At 43.9% G+C, this 17,954-nt stretch overlaps 1 protein-coding gene across 2 annotated transcripts in view; it reads left to right on the top strand.

The window, feature by feature from the left end:
- The window catches only part of MINDY4 (MINDY lysine 48 deubiquitinase 4), a 109,446-nt gene extending 100,302 nt beyond the window's left edge, over nucleotides 1-9,144 (top strand). For both annotated transcript variants that reach the window (XM_073582202.1, XM_073582203.1), the window contains exons 17-18: nucleotides 2,761-2,833; nucleotides 7,735-9,144. In XM_073582202.1, coding sequence (XP_073438303.1) covers nucleotides 2,761-2,833; nucleotides 7,735-7,783 — 122 coding nt within the window. In that variant the 3' untranslated portion in view covers nucleotides 7,784-9,144. The remainder of the gene's footprint in view (nucleotides 1-2,760; nucleotides 2,834-7,734) is intronic.
- Nucleotides 9,145-17,954: the final 8,810 nt, after the last annotated feature.

Here is a 17,954-nt window from a genome sequence, read left to right as displayed (position 1 = left end):
CCATTTTCTAATTATTGCTCCCACAGTTGATTTCTTCACTCCAAGCTGGTTGGCTATTGCAGATTCAGTCTTCCCAGCCTGGTGCAGGGCTACAATTTTGTTTCTGGTGTCCTTTGACAGCTCTTTGGTCTTCACCATAGTGGAGTTTGGAGTCAGACTGTTTGAGGGTGTGCACAGGTGTCTTTTTATACTGATAACAAGTTTAAACAGGTGCCATTACTACAGGTAATGAGTGGAGGAAAGAGGAGACTCTTAAAGAAGAAGTTACAGGTCTGTGAGAGCCAGAAATCTTGATTGCTTGTTTCTGACCAAATACTTATTTACCACCATAATATGCAAATAAAATGAAAAAAAAACAGACAATGTGATTTTCTGGATTTTTTTTTCTCAGTTTGTCTCCCATAGTTGAGGTCTACCTATGATGTAAATTACAGACGCCTCTCATCTTTTTAAGTGGTGGAACTTGCACTATTGCTGACTGACTAAATACTTTTTTTCCCCACTGTAACTACTATAATACTGCCCCCTATGTACAAGAATATAACTACTATAATACTGCTCCTATATACAAGAATATAACTACTATACTGCTGCTCCTATATACAAGAATATAACTACTATAATATTGCCCCTTATGTGCAAGAATATAACTACTATAATACTGCTCCTATATACAAGAATATAGCTACTATAATACTGCTCCTATGTACAAGAATATAACTACTATAATACTGCTCCCTATGTACAAGAATATAACTACTACAATACTGCCCCTATGTATAAGAATATCACTACTATAATACTGTCCCCTATGTACAGGAATATAACTACTATAATACTGCTCCTATGCACAAGAATATAACTACTATAATACTGCCCCTATGTACAAGAATATAACTACTATAATATTGCCCCCTATATACAAGAATATAACTACTATAATACTGCCCTTATGCACAAGAATATAACTACTATAATACTGCCCCTATGTACAAGAATATAACTACTATAATACTGCCCCCTATGTACAAGAATAAAACTACTATAATACTGCTCCCATGTACAAGAATATAACTACTATAATACTGCCCCCTATGTACAAGAATATAACTACTATAATACTGCTCCTATGCACAAGAATATAACTACTATAATACTGCTCCTATGTACAAGAATATAACTACTATAATACTGCTCCCTATGTACAAGAATATAACTACTATAATACTGCCCCTATGTACAAGAATATAACTACTATAATACTGCCACTATGTACAAGAATATAACTACTATAATCTATAATACTGCTCCTATATACAAGAATATAACTACTATAATACTGCTCCTATGCACAAGAATATAACTACTATAATACTGCTCCTATGTACAAGAATATAACTACTATAATACTGCTCCCTATGTACAAGAATATAACTACTATAATACTGCCCCTATGTACAAGAATATAACTACTATAATACTGGTCCTATGTTCAAGAATATAACTACTCTAATACTGCTCCCTATGTACAAGAATATACTATAATACTGCCCCCTATATACAAGAATATAACTACTATAATACTGCTCCCTATGTACAAGAATATAACTACTATAATACTGCTCCTATCTACAAGAATATAACTACTATAATACTGCCCCTATGTACAAGAATATAACTACTATAATACTGCTCCCTATGTACAAGAATATAACTACTATAATACTGCCCTATGTACAGGAATATAACTAATATAATACTGCTCCCTATGTATAAGAATATAACTACTATAATACTGCTCCTATGTACAAGACTATAACTACTATAATACTGCTCCTATGTACAAGAATATAACTACTATAATACTGCCCCCTATGTACAAGAATATAACTACTATAATACTGCTCCTATGTACAAGAATATAGCTGCTATAATACTGCTCCTATGTACAAGAATATAACTACTATAATACTGCCCCCTATGCACAAGAATATATCTACTATAATACTGCTCCTATGTACAAGAATATAACTACTATAATACTGCTCCTATGTACAAGAATATAACTACTATAATACTGCCCCTATGTACAAGAATATAACCACTATAATACTGCCCCTATGTACAAGAATATAACTACTATAATACTGCTCCTATGTACAAGAATATAACTACTATAATACTGCCCCTATGTACAAGAATATAACTACTATAATACTGCCCCTATGTACAAGAATATAACTACTATAATACTGCCCCCTATGTACAAGAATATAACTGCTATAATACTGTACTTTTCTTTCTTGTTTGCCTCTTTCCAGCACTTGTTTATATGTTGGCTTGTCCTCTTTTGCCCCTGCACAGCCTGGTTTCGGTGTCTTAGACACTGACCGGTGAACCCTGCAGACCTCTGCTCCATTTCTCCTCTTGCAGTGTGTGGTTGCCCCTTGGCATGACGAGGGAGTAGTGAAGAAATGGAGTGAAGCTGCCAAGATTAATATCGTGAGACGCAGTATTTTTCTTCATCTTCTGGCTCTATGTCCTGCTCTGGTGCTACAGCTGCCATTAATCCTCCCTGTCCCTGGCTGTCTGACGGCTAATATGTGAAATATGTAAACACCTTAGCTTTGCACTTAGGAGATTTTCTCTAGTAGCCCTTTAGTCTTGGACACTGCCAGACTATAGTGGAACCGTCTCTTCCCAGCAGCCCCATGTAACACTGGTGTTATAATCCTGTAATCTGTTTCTTATTCTTTTCAGACACATCTGGGACCTACAATGAAGAGAACGATGATGATCTCATTCCACCCCTTGAATTCTGCATCAGGACCAAGTAAGTCCTGCTTCTCCTCCTATCCCAGAGACAAGGGGTTGGCAAACATGAAGTCACTTCTACAATCTCCGTTCTGCTCCCCCATGTGGACTGTGGACAGTGTTGCTCTCCTATAGAAGGGGCTGTGGCTGAAGCTGCCCTCACGTAGGTTGGCCATGGCTGAAGCTGCCCTAGCGTTGGTGGGCTGTGGCCTAAGCTGACCTCGCGTAGGTGGGCCATGGCCAGAGTGGCCTCTTTGGTGGCCCGCTGGCACAACAGACTCTTGTCTGCTGAATAACTAATCTAACCAGATATTCCATAAGAAAGGATGTACGACTCTAGACTTCTGCTATTTGAGACTGTCTGGATGTTGGGATACGACTCCTCTTCACCTCTTGATCATATTGTCATTTGTTCTACAAAAGTCAGCTCTGAATACCTTTTAATATGGCATTACAGCAGTCACAGATCTTGTTTCTTTCTGTCTAATACTCCATATTGCCTTCCTTAGATATATAGTTGTATGAAAAAGTGTTCACCCCCTTCCCGATTTCCTATTCTTTTGCATGTTTGTCACACTCAAATGTTTCAGATCACCAAACAAATGGACATATCTAAAACAGATAATCACAACATTCAGTTTATAAATGAAGGTCTTTATTATTAAGGGAAAAAGAAATCCAAACCTGCAGGGCCCTTTGTGAAAAAGTGATTGCCCCCCCCACCACCACACTTTAAAACATAAATTAACTGTGCTTTATCACATCTTTTGGAAGCTGAATTCACATTCACTAGCTACGCGCAGGCCTGATTACTGCCAAACCTGTTCTCAATCAAGAAATCACTTAAATAGGACCTGCCTGACAAAATGAAGTAGACCAAAAGATCCTAAAAAGCCAGGCATCATGCCTCTATCCAAAGAAATTCTTGAACAAATGAGAAACAAAGTAATTGAGATTCATCAGTCCGGAAAAAGGTTATATAGTCTTTTCTAAAGCTTTGCGACTCTTGAACCACAGTGAGAGCTGTTATCCACAAATAGTGAAAACATGGAACAGTGGTGAACCTTCCCAGGAGTGGCTGACTGACCAAGATTACCCCCAGAGGTCAGAAAAGACCCCACAACACCCAAAGAACGTCAGGCCTCAGTTAAGGTCAGTGTTCATGACTCCACAGTAACAAAGAGACTTGGCAATAATGGCCTGCATGGCAGATAGCCAAGACAAAAACCACTGCTGGGCAATAGCAACATAAAGGTTCGTCTCAAGTTTTGCCTGACCTTAATCCGATGGAGAGACTGTGGCCTGACCTTAACAAGGCAGTTCATGCTCAGAAACCTCCAATGTGGCAGATTTGCAACAATTCTGCAAAGATGAGCAGCCAAAATTCCTCCAGAGCGTTGTAAAAGACTCATTGCGAGTTCACGCTTGATTGCAATTGTTGGTGCTAAGGGCGGCCCGACCAGTTATTAGGTTTAGGGTGCAGTTACCCCTGTAGGTTTGGATTTCTTCTTCCCATAATAGAAATTTATAAACTGCATTGTGTGATTACTTTTGTTATGTTTATCTAATATTTACATTTGTTTGGCGACCGGAGACATTTAAGGGTATGTGCACACGTTGCGGATTTTGATGCTTTTCCGCAGCGTTTTTCGACACACTGAATTGCTTCAAATCCGCAGTGCATTGTGCACACAATAGGAAATCCTAAAACACTGTGCACATGCTGTAGAGAATTACGTGCAGAATCGCAGCGTTTTATTTTCCGCAGCATGTCAATTCTTTTCGCGCATATCCCTCTCTCGCTTTTTCTTTCTTTCTTTCTTTCTTTCTTTCTTTCTTTCTTTCTATCTGTTCTTTCTTTCTCTCTGTTCTTTCTTTCTCTCTGTTCTTTCTTTCTCTCTCTCTATTCTTTCTTTCTCTCTCTCTGTTCTTTCTTTCTCTCTCTCTGTTCTTTCTTTCTCTCTCTCTGTTCTTTCTTTCTCTCTCTCTGTTCTTTCTTTCTTTCTCTCTGTTCTTTCTTTCTTTCTCTCTCTTTCTCTCTGAGAGAAAGAGTCTCTTTCTTTCTCTCTCCTCCAGAAGTACAAGGGAGAAAGTTCACAAACCAAATCCGCACAACAAAAACGCAGTAAAAGCCGCAAGGAATCCGTATCAGTTCCGCAGGAAAACCGCAAGAGTTTTACCCTGCGTTTCCTGCCAAGAGATGCGGATTCTCTGCAGAAAATTTTGCAGGCTAATCCGCAACTTGTGCACATACCCTCAGTGTGACAAACATGGGAAAGAATAGGAAATCAGGAAGGGGGTGAGCACTTTTTCACACAACTGTAGATTAGAAAAATGGCAGCCTGCAGCCACCACTAGAGGGCGCTGAGGAAAATACAGTTTATATCTTGTGCTCAATAACAAGCGAGTACACTGTGAGCTCCGGACCTCCCTCTGCTGGTGGCTGCAGGTAGCTGCAGTGTTGTCTTCCGTTCTGTGTCTGTGTCGGGGATTCTGAGATCCAGACCTTTGATATTAAGAAATTAATCAGCACTAAATATTTAACCTATTTGTATTAAACGATACAGGCTTGATATTCACATTAAGTGATATTTAACCTCTCAGAGGAAGCTAATGTTTCCCATCGAAATGTGTAAAGTAATAACAGGCAGAGGCAAACAGTGGGTTCCTCCTTCTTAAGGGGTAAATTTGGTCCCGGCAGTAAGGGAGGAATGGCGCTGCTTCAGTAATACCGTCTGCAGATACTCCACTTTATTGGGTCTAGTATACTTGGCAAATGGTCTTGGTGATAAATCCCTCCGTTTTGTGTATACAGGACCTGTGCAGAGCAATGTGGTCACAGACTGGAAGCCTTTGTGTTACGGTCTTGTTTCTGCGTCCTATTTGACTGCAGAATGGCGCTTTCCCGCTTTGATTCCGGATCCTGTCGACACTTTTGTCTGTTTAGTAGCTGCGTACACAATATCATGTCAGAGTTTTACACAAAGTTGCTTTTTAAAAAAAAAATAATAATTTGATTGTGCAAAACTAATGCTGTCTCTCTAGTGCCAAGACCACTGATTGGCCTCAGGAGACCCCCCAGGACCCCCCGAGCGCCTCTTTGCTTCTATATGTTATATTCCTTATGGCCTATTTTCTCCAAATACTATAAATCCCCTTTAAGCAGAGAGCTGTGGGGCTTAGGCTGCTTTTACACTTACCGTCTTTTTGCGGGCCGATTTTGCGGCCCCAATAGATTTCTATGGGGCTGCAAAATCGGCCCGCACAAATTCCGCCGTGTGCCGTATGGCCGTGAGGGCCGTATTTGCAGCCGTGAAATCATATTGAGCCTGCTCGGTCTTTTTCACGGCGTACGGACATGGCCCCCATTGAACATCACCGTGACTTCCGTTTTTTTTGCAGAATGCCATTTTTTTCCCAATACCATTTACATAGTATTGGGAACATGAAAACCGGCGATTCACAAGCTTTTTTTGGTCCGTTATTGCGACAGACCGTAGAAAATGCGGCGATACGGCTCGCAAAAACCCGGTAAGTGTAAAAGTAGCCTAAGGGTTTTCTAGCTAATAATTATATTTTGTTGTTAAAAAGAATCAGGATGAAAAAAAACCAAAAACAAAACAAGTGATAGAACCGGGGGAGGGGAAAGGAGTCTGACGCTTCCGGGGACCCCGCGGGTCTCTACTTCCTGTCCCCATCAGCCAATCAGTGACAGAGGTGACCGGTCATTTCCGGTGAGGGAGCAGGAAGCTGGGAAAGCACCATTAGGGGGGAAATACTATTCATAGGTCTGCCGTAGCTTTATGGGAGATTGTTTCCCCAGAAGCTGGACCCCACCTGCTGTGTTAGACGTCTCCACCAATACTGGAAACAGTCGGTGTGGAGGATGGATGTGGGAGGCGCAGGATTTTGGAGAATCCCAGCCCCCCCTACATTAACCATCTTTTGCATACCTGGCCTCCATGTAAAGCCCTTGTCATCCTATAGCTATGGACATCCAGCTGTTCCCAGCCCATCACTGTGGTTTCTGGTGTGTGATCGTCCTGGTGGGTTCCACTGATACATGTACATCTGCTAAGAAAGGGGTCTCACAGATGGGACCACCATGTGTTTCCATTGCTGTTGGTGACGTTAGTCCAGAAGACAGCAGTCTATTGCTGTGACACCAGAAGAACTACAAGGACCGTTGCTGCTCTGCATGATGCCAGTGCGGGGAAGGTGGATGTCCTTGCCTAGTTTCATCTTCCCCATGAACAGTTGTGAGACATCCAGTATGGCCGACCTTCCCATTCTTGCAAAGCTGAACCTGGCAATGTGTTCTGTATTATATCCTCTTCACAAGTCTCTTTTCATAGCGAGAAGTTACCTGATCAGTGGTGATTGACTACTGCTCCCTGCTGATCAGCTGAGAAGAGACCATGAATGAGTCCAGCGCTCCAGTGTTCACCAGACACAGCGCCATTCTGGCTAGTGGCAGCATCGGGTACTGCAGCTTAATGCTGTACATCTCAGTGGGTCTGCAGTACCAAAAGCAACCACTGCTGAAAAGCACGGCGCTGTGCCCTGTAAGCAAAGGTGATTGCTGGAGCTCTGCAAGCTTTTCACTGATCTGATATTCATGACCCGGATCGAAATGTTTCATCACTTTTATATTGGAGTTCTGCTACTTTCTTACGACCGTTTATATAGTTAAACCTCTGCGGTCACATGTCTGACAGCAAGAAGGATCTGACCTGCCGTCTGTTCCCAAGGGCAACTGCATGATTGATGTTTTGTTTTTAAAGCAGTTTTAGTTGCGAATGGAGAAAAAACATAAAATATTTACAAGTATAGAAAAGTAATGAGCGGAGCTTTGTGCTTCCTGTCTGGATTTGCCTTGTGATTTCTTCTTTATTTCCTGACTTTTGTATCTTCTACCAGGTGGAGGGGCGCGGCCGTGGACTGGAATGGCACAGACCCCATCCTATAAACCCCGTATCCAGGGAATGATGGTTCCCAGTGCCAGGCAGACACTCACATGGCATTTCCTCAGGAGTCTGTGACGCGCTCGCTGATTGTCCTATTGTGCCCGGCGAGCAGTAAACCACACAAACCGCTACAGACGAGGATGTTCCCCGCACTGGTGAAAGGTCAGGACGTGGCAGAATATGGATGTAGCAGAGCTGGCCTGACAATGCCTTCGTGCCTCCTGAGAAAGTAAAGTAATCCAGTAGGTTAACCTGCAGTCCTATGTAAAATCAGAGATGTGTACACTGCTGCCCGGTTACTCACTGAGCTCTGCTACGTATGACAAACTCCTCTTGTATACCATAATTGTCTGAAAACCCTGCGCAGTCCCCTGCTAAAAGGCAGAGAAACCCTTAAAGGGTGTGAATATTTTTGCAACCATTTGTAAACTAATCTAATGCATTTAAATAAAAAAAAAAATGTCCTGGTAACAGATTCTCCTACCGTTTTATGTACACATCTCCCTCGCAAATCTATGTGTATCCAGTCTGATATTCCAAGCTCTTTTGTTGGTTGCCTACAGACAGTAGAAGAGGAGGCTGACCGAAGAAAGTGACACTTGCAGGTCAGACAGGGATTGTTAGTAACCACAGGAACACTTAGGTCTGCGCAAGTGCTGCGTACGCCAAACGGTAGGAGATTTGTAATAAAGACTTATCTGAAAGTTGCTTCTTTAATATGTTCGATGTATTGGAGTCATTGCTTGCAGAAGTTTGCAAACCCATTAAGGATCCAGACCTGTTTTGGAATAGGGGGTACTTTGCAAAATTACCCCAAAATATATGGTCAGATAGGGTGCTGCCTATTAGTGTCGCTGTATGTAGTGTCAGTACCTCCAGGCACATGCATAGACCCGTTGTACCGCAGATCGAGATCCTAGACTGGAAATAATCCCTCCTGACGGCGATCAGACCGATCCCTTCACCCACATTCTACATATCAGACCTCTCTGGGAAAAAGTTTTACCTTTTCCTGAACTTTTCTCGACTTGTGGCCATCTCTGACTCCTTTCATGACTGTGTGACAGTCTGGGTCTTAGGGACACAATGCTCAGTGACCGCAGTCCTCTCAGTCGGGTTGTCAGGCTGAGTCTGTATTACCGGTGAGACTTGGATCAGTCGGGTGTTCAGCAGAGAAGCGGGGCCGCGCTCAGACCCCGTACAGTCCTACTACTCAGATCTTCTGTTTGGTGAGGGACATTTATAACTTATTTCATGAATTAATTTATCATGGGACCGGGTGTTGTTTTGTGTGAACCGTGCATTTTACATTTTTCTTTTTTATATTTTGTTTTTATTAAAGTTTTTTAATATGTGATGAAAATTCTGTTGTGTCGTCTGTCGATCACCTGAGTACTACAGAAAGTAAGAGGGTTATCCAGGATAACAAGACCATGGCTGAGCTGCAACCTGTGGACCAGTGTGGCACTGTTCTTAGAAAAAAGCAGAAATATTTTCTAATCTCGGACATCCCCTTAACTTTAATTTTGGTCACTGGAATCCGAATCTGTAAGATTTATAGGTCACCCATTCTGGTACTAGTGACCGCTAGGACTCTGGGAACTATTTACCTGATGCAATTATTCCCCCAGTTCTGATCTTATGATTCGTGTTCAGCAGGGTTCCCCAACTCCAGTCCTTAAGGCCCAACAACAGATCATGTTTTCAGGATTTCCTTAGTATTGCTCAGGTGATAATTGCTTCACCTGTACAATACAAGGGAAATCCTGAAAACATGATCTGTTGGTGGGCATTGAGGACTGGAGTTGGGGAACCCTGGTGTACAGAACTTTCTTTACATCTTCCCTTTTTGGTCACTCATGTTGAATTGTCAATCATCAGAGAAGTTCCCGTCCCTGGCACTGCAGATCTTCCATTGTCAATCATCGGTGAAGTGCTCGTCCTTGGCCCTGCTCTCTCAATGGTCAGAGAAGTGCCTATCCCTGGCCCTGCAGATCCTATACTGTCAATCATCAGTGAAGTGCCCATCCCTGTCCCTGCAGCTCCTGCATTCTCAATGGTCAGTGAAGTGCTCGTCCCTGGCCCTGCGGGTCCTTCACTGTCAATCATCGGTGAAGTGCTCGTCCCTGGCCCTGCAGGTCCTGTACTCTCAATGGTTAGTGAAGTGCCCGTCCCTGTCCCTGCAGGTCCTGCATTCTCAATGGTCAGTGAAGTGCTTGTCCCTGGCCCTGCAGGTCCTGCATTCTCAATGGTCAGTGAAGTGCTTGTCCCTGGCCCTGCAGGTCCTGCACTCTCAATGGTTAGTGAAGTGCTCGTCCCTGGCCCTGCAGGTCCTGTACTCTCAATGGTTAGTGAAGTGCCCGTCCCTGTCCCTGCAGGTCCTGCATTTTCAATGGTCAGTGAAGTGCTTGTCCCTGGCCCTGCAGGTCCTGCACTCTCAATGGTCAGTGAAGTGCCCGTCCCTGTCCCTGCAGGTCCTGCATTCTCAATGGTCAGTGAAGAGCTCGTCCCTGGCCCTGCAGGTCCTGTACTCTCAATGATCAGTGAAGTGCCCGTCCCTGGCACTGCGAGTCCTTCACTGTCAATCATCAGTGAAGTGCTCGTCCCTGGCCCGCAGGTCCTGTACTCTCAATGGTTAGTGAAGTGCCCGTCCCTGTCCCTGCAGGTCCTGCATTCTCAATGGTCAGTGAAGTGCCCGTCCCTGGCCCTGCAGGTCCTGCATTCTCAATGATCAGTGTCATGGTGAAATGTGCGACTCCCTCGTTCTTTTTGAAGGGTGAATTCCCACTCTGCAGATTTTATTGCAGAAACTTGATGGTAAGTACCGTCCATTACGGCTTTGTGTTATCTTTGGAAATCCCACAGGCCACAGGACAGGATGACATCCATGCGCTTACAGATGTTTCTTCTGCAGGTCAGCCCATTCAGGTAACCAGGGCCCATCGTGCAGTACCAGGTACGGCCACATGGGTATGGCCTATCTTGGGGTCTCTCGGGGGGGATTCCTAATAACACATTAGTGGCTGAATTGTAAACATGAATATTTTCTGTATTTCTGAGCTTTGTTCCGAGCGATTACAGGAATGTATATAACATAAATATTGGGTCAGTGCTGGCAGGGCGCCCGGCTAATGCACTGCCGGTTCTTGCACCTTTCTGGGTCAGTAATGTTTATTTACCGCCTGATGGTGGCACAGCCAGGTCTGCGCTGTATTCAGCCCTGGAGTAAAAGATAAGAGCCTTAATTGACTTTTCCCGAACTCCATTGTGGTAGGAGCTGTGTAAGCCGAGGCAGCGGGGGGGCTGCAGAAAACTTCCTATGTATGAACAATCTGATTCTATTTTGTTTATATTGGCTGCAAACTGGACTGCAAGCCCTCCGTATAGAGGGACTGCACACTTACAGAAGTATGGCCCACTGCATTGTTTCTCCAGACGACTTACAGAAGCTTTATATCACACTGATTGTTAGATAAATTGTGATTTGTTATACACAAGAGACGAAAAGATATTAGAACATTACAGTTAAACGTGTAGGATAACATCTGTGGCATAAGGAAGGGCCTACGACTATAAAAGGCCTGACCCCGCAGTAATGAGAACAAGTGCCTGGGATTGTAATATCATGGTTTAACATATCCCTGTAATGTATGTAACTGGATACCACCAACTACTAATGCCACATATGTACAAAAATATAATATAATACTACTCCTTATATACAAGACTATACTATAATACTGCCCCCTATGTACAAGAATATAACTACTATAATACTGCCCTCTATGTACAAGAATATAACTACTATAATACTGCCCCTATGTACAAGAATATAACTACTATAATACTGCCCCTATGTACAAGAATATAACTAATATAATACTGCTCCCTATGTATAAGAATATAACTACTATAATACTGCTCCTATGTACAAGAATATAACTACTATAATACTGCCCCCTATGTACAAGAATATAACTACTATAATACTGCTCCTATGTACAAGAATATAGCTGCTATAATACTGCTCCTATGTACAAGAATATAACTACTATAATACTGCCCCCTATGCACAAGAATATATCTACTATAATACTGCTCCTATGTACAAGAATATAACTACTATAATACTGCTCCTATGTACAAGAATATAACTACTATAATACTGCCCCTATGTACAAGAATATAACCACTATAATACTGCCCCTATGTACAAGAATATAACTACTATAATACTGCCCCTATGTACAAGAATATAACTACTATAATACTGCTCCTATGTACAAGAATATAACTACTATAATACTGCTCCTATGTACAAGAATATAACCACTATAATACTGCCCCTATGTACAAGAATATAACTACTATAATACTGCTCCTATGTACAAGAATATAACTACTATAATACTGCTCCTATGTACAAGAATATAACTACTATAATACTGCTCCTATGTACAAGAATATAACTACTATAATACTGCTCCTATGTACAATATAATAAATTTATAATAATACATTTTATTTTTATAGCGCCGACATATTCCGCAGCACTTTACATTTCAGAGGGGATTTGTACAGACAATAGACATTACAGCATAACAATAATCACTTACAGTAGATTATAACAAATACCAAGAGGAATGAGGGCCCTGCTCGCAAGCTTACAGTCTATGAGGAAAGAGGTAGACACGAAAGGTGGGTGGTAACAGTTGCCCTGATTGTATGGACCAGCCATAATGTTAAGTGTGTGACAGTACAGACACAGAGGGCTAATGGATGCATAAAGCATGTGGGAACATGATGCGGGTAATCTGGTTATGGTAAAACTTTTGGCTGTGCCACACAGGGATAGATTAGGTTAATGTGTTGAGGCGATAGGCCAGTCTGAATAAATGCGTCTTCAGGACACGCTTAAAATTGTGGGGATTGGGGACTAATCGTATTGACCTGGGAAGTGCATTCCAAAGAATTGGCGCGGCACGTGTAAAGTCTTGGAGACGGGAGTGGGAGGTTCTGACTATTGAGGATACTAACCTCAGGTCATCAGCAGAACGGAGGGCGCAGGTAGGGTGGTATACTGAAACAAGGGAGGAGATGTAGGGTGGTGCTGAGCCATGGAGGGCTTTGTGGGTGAGGGTAATAAGTTTATACTGAATTCTGGAGTGGATGGGTAGCCAGTGTAATGACTGGCACTAGGTAGAGGCATCGGTGTAACGATTGGTGAGGAATATGATCCTGGCTGCAGCATTCAAGACAGATTGGAGAGGGGAGAGTTTGGTAAGAGGGAGACCGATTAGAAGAGAGTTACAATAGTCGAGACGAGAATGAATAAGAGAAACCGTAAGAGTTTTTGCAGAGTCAAAAGTAAGAAAAGGTCGAATTCTAGAAATGTTTTTGAGGTGCAGATGACAAGAGCGAGCCAGTGATCGAATGTGGGGGGCAAAGGAAAGCTCAGAATCAAGTATGACCCCAAGACAGCGGGCATGTTGCTGGGGAGTAATAGTGGAACCACACACGGAAATGGCAATGTCAGGTATAGGTACATTAGTAGAGGGAGGAAACACAAGGAGTTCAGTCTTTGACAGGTTCAGTTTCAGATATAGTGAGGACATGATGTTAGACACAGCGTTTAGACAATCGCCAGTGTTTTCTAGAAAGGCTGGCGTGATGTCAGGAGAAGAAGCGTATAATTGGGTGTCATCAGCATAGAGATGGTACTCGAAACCAAATCTACTGATTGTTTGACCAATAGGGGCAGTGTACAAGGAGAAGAGGAGGGGGCCTAGAACCGATCCTTGGGGGACCCCAACAGTAAGGGGAAGGTGAGAGGAGGAGGAACCGGCAAAAGAAACAGTAAAGGAGCGGTCGGAGAGATAGGAGGAGAACCAGGAGAGAACGGTGTCCTTGAGGCCAATGGAACGGAGCATAGTGAGGAGGAGCTGATGATCCACAGTGTCGAATGCTGCAGAGAGATCCAAGAGAATTAGCATGGAGTAATGACCATTTGATTTAGCTGTTAGCAGATCATTAGAGACTTTAGTGAGGGCAGTTTCAGTGGAGTGTAAAGAGCGGAAACCGGATTGGAGAGGGTCGAGAACAGAGATTTCTGAGAGATAGCGGATAAGACGGGAGTGGACCAGGCGTTCCAGGAGTTTAGAGATGAAGGGAAGATTAGAGACAGGTCTATAGTTAGCGGCACAGTTTTGGTCGAGGGATGGTTTTTTAAGTAGTGGTTGTATGATGGCATGCTTAAATGAGGAGGGAAAAATACCAGAAGAGAGAGAGAGGTTAAATATTTTAGTTAGGTGAGGGGTGACAGCAGGGGAAAGGAACTGGAGGAGATGTGACGGAAATGGGTCACTGGTGCAAGTAGTTGGGCGAGAAGATGCAAGGAGCCTGATCACTTCTTCTTCTGTGACTGGTTCAAAATCAGAGAGTGAGTTAGATGCAGTGGGGGAGGGAGGACAGTGCATGGTATGAGGTGATTGGGAGATAATTTCCTGTCGGATCTGGTCAATTTTTTCTTTGAAGTAATTGGCCAGATCGTCAGCTCGGAGCTCCGTGGTTGGGGCCTGTACTCTTGGATTGAGTAGAGAATGAAAAGTGTCAAAGAGACGTTTCGGGTTATTGGACAGTGAGGTGATGAGGGTGTTGAAATAGGTTTATTTGGAGAGGTGAAGGGCAGTGTTGTATGTTCTAAGCATAAACTTAAAGTGGATGAAATCTTCGTGTAGATTGGATTTTCTCCACAGACGTTCGGCGCACCTGGAGCACCGCTGCAGGAAACGTGTTTGCACCGTGTGCCAGGGTTGTCGCCGTCTGTGTTGTGGTGTTCTATTTATAGGGGGTGCAAATTCATCACTTTGAAGTGTTTCATTGTAATGCTTCAATGCAGAATCAGGACATGAGAGGGAGGAGATAGGGGCCAATGAAGACTGCAAGTTCTTCATAAGTTTCTGGGTGTTAATGGCCTGTATGTTTCTATAAGTCTGGACAGTGGGGGTGACCTGAGCAGCCTGGCAGTTCTTGATAGAGAATGAAAGAAGATTGTGGTCAGAGAGCGGGAGAGGGGAGTTTGCAAAATCATCCACTGCACAAAGCCGAGAGAAGACCAAGTCGAGAGAGTTTCCGTCTTCATGCATTGGAGAATTAGTGAGCTGCGAAAGGCCAAATGAGGAGGTTAGAGATAAAAGGTGAGTAGCAGATGGGGAGAGGGGAAGAGCAATGGGGATGTTGAAATCTCCCATGATGAGGGTAGGGATGTCACAGGAGAGAAAATGTGGAAGCCAAGTGGCAAAATGATCCAGGAACTGATGGGAGGGCCCGGGAGGACGATACACCACCGCCACTCGCATGGAGAAGGGGGTGTAGAGTCTGACGGCATGGACCTCAAAAGAAGGGAAGACTAGTGAGGGTACTTGAGGGATAACCTGAAAGGTACAATTTGGTGGTAGGAGCAGACCAACGCCTCCACCAGCTCTATTGTCTGATCTTGGGGTATGAGAGAAGTGTAGCCCCCCGTATGAAAGAGCAGCAGCAGCGGTAGTGTCTGACTGCTGGATCCAGGTTTCAGTAAGAGCCAGGAAGTTAAGAGAATTAGAAAGGAAGAAGTCATGAATGAAGGAGAGTTTGTTACACACTGAGCAAGAATTCCAAAGTGCACAATTAAGAGAGACAGATGGCATGCAGGGAATATTAATAAGATTAGAGGGGTTTCTGAGTGTAGCAGTGGGGGGGTTTGACTTTCTATAACATGGGGGACCAGGGTTGGGAGCAATGTCTCCTGCGATTAGGAGAAGGAGGATAGAAAGAGTGAGCAGATGGTTAAGTGATTTGTGAGAGCGTCTTTGATGTTGAATGGTGGGACTGACTGGATCTGTGCAATTTAACAACGTGAAAAGAGCGTGAGTGCTATACATAAGAGAGGAAAGAAGCGAGGGGCCAATATTGATGGAGTGTAGAGAGTTAATGCCAGGGCGGTGGATGTGTGTGAATGCAGCGGCCAGGATTAAAATTACACAAATGCATATGGTATATATTTGTTGTAATCCAAATGTACAGGGAGTAGATATATATAAATGTCTTACCTGTCTCCTGCCCAACTGCCATGTTATAACTGCCAGTAGTACTTTGATACATGTACTTTGATTACATGTACATAAATGCCACCCCTGCATAAATGCTCCCCTTAGCTAGGCCTGAATATATAGGAGGTTAAGGCTAAGATTTTTTTTTTTTTTGCTCTCTCTCTTCTCGTTAATCAATCACACTAAATTGAGACACCAGCACCCAATAAAATGTTGTGGTCAAAAACACATGTCCAGCACTACATGGATCATAAAGCATTTTGAATAGTTTCTTGACCTCACAACATAAGGGGATAAGCAGAGTAAGTTGAAAAAAAACTATATACCAGATATAAGCTTGCAGAGTTGAAAACACAGAGATAGCATTCAGGACTAACTGCTTGCTGACATTGAATGGAGACACAGGAGTGGATTCAGAGCAGAGATTGGAAAAGCTGGTTACCTGTATGAAGAGAATAGAGATGCATGTCACATTCATCCATGTTATAACTGCCAGTAGTACTTTGATACATGTACTTCGATTACATGTGCATGAATGCCACCCCTGCAAGAATATAACTACTATAATACTGCCCCTATGTACAAGAATATAGCTACTATAATACTGCCTCCTATGTTCAAGAATATAACTACTATAATACTGCCTCCTATGTACAAGAATATAACTACTATAATACTGACCCCTATGTACAAGAATATAACTACTATAATACTGCCCCTATCTAGAAGACTATAACTACTATAATACTGCCCCTATATACAATAATATAACTACTATAATACTGCCCCCATGTTCAAGAATATAACTACTATAATACTGCCTCCTATGTACAAGAATATAACTACTATAATACTGCCCCCTATGTACAAGAATATAACTACTATAATACTGCCTCCTATGTTCAAGAATATAACTACTATAATACTGCCCCCTATGTACAAGAATATAACTACTATAATACTGCTCCTATGTACAAGAATATAACTACTATAATACTGCCCCCTATGTTCAAGAATATAACTACTATAATACTGCTCACTATGTACAAGAATATAACTACTATAATACTGCTCCTATGTACAAGAATATAACCAGGCCCGGATTGGCAATATAACCAACCGGGCATTTTCCCGCTGGGCCGCTGTCACGTGGGCCGCGGGCGGCAGCGCCCGATCATCTGGCCGCTTGCCAGCTGCTGCGGCCACTGTTGCTCCTGCCGCCGGCCCTCTGCGGGCATGGCGGTGATAGTTTCCAAGTTCCTCCCGCACTGCAGGGAGATAAGCCCCCACGCCCCCCATCCTCGCCGTAGCATGAGACCCCCTCCCCCCCGCAGCCACTCACAGCGTCGCACTCGCTTGCCTGCTCGCTCTGTTCGCAGGACCTGTGATGAGGTCACAGGAGGGGAGGAGTCAGGAGGTCACATGATCAGGAGCCTTTGTCCAGACCCCCGTTCATGTCACCCCTGACTCCGCCCCTCCTGTGACCTCATCACAGGTCCTGTGCGCTCAGCCTTGCTTCTACCGTCTGCAAGACTCTGCTTTGCTGTTGTCATGGTGCTGGTTGAGGTAAGTATGTGTGGGGTCAGGATTTACAGTGTGGATGTAGCAGAGCTGTGTGTGTACGGAGCGGAGCCGTGCGTGTACGAGGTGTACGGAGCGGAACCGTGCGTGTACGAGGTGTACGGAGCGGAGCCGTGTGTACGAGGTGAACGGAGTGGAGCTGTGTGTACGGAGCGGAGCAGTGTGTACGAGGTGTACGGAGTGGAGCAGTGTGTACGAGGTGTACGGAGCGGAGCCGTGCGTGTACGAGGTGTACGGAGAGGAGCCGCGCGTGTACGAGGTGTACGGAGAGGAGCCGCGCGTGTACGAGGTGTACGGAGAGGAGCCGCGCGTGTACGAGGTGTACGGAGAGGAGCCGCGCGTGTGCGAGGTGTACGGAGAGGAGCCGCGCGTGTGCGAGGTGTACGGAGAGGAGCCGCGCGTGTGCGAGGTGTACGGAGAGGAGCCGCGCGTGTGCGAGGTGTACGGAGAGGAGCCGCGCGTGTGCGAGGTGTACGGAGAGGAGCCGCGCGTGTGCGAGGTG

This window comes from Dendrobates tinctorius, unplaced genomic scaffold, assembly GCF_039654945.1.
Source record: "Dendrobates tinctorius isolate UK_male_01 unplaced genomic scaffold, ASM3965494v1 ptg000070l, whole genome shotgun sequence".
NCBI lineage: Eukaryota > Metazoa > Chordata > Amphibia > Anura > Dendrobatidae > Dendrobates > Dendrobates tinctorius.
The sequence above is the reverse complement of the archived record's forward strand: the minus strand, read 5'-3'. Positions and strand labels throughout refer to the sequence as shown.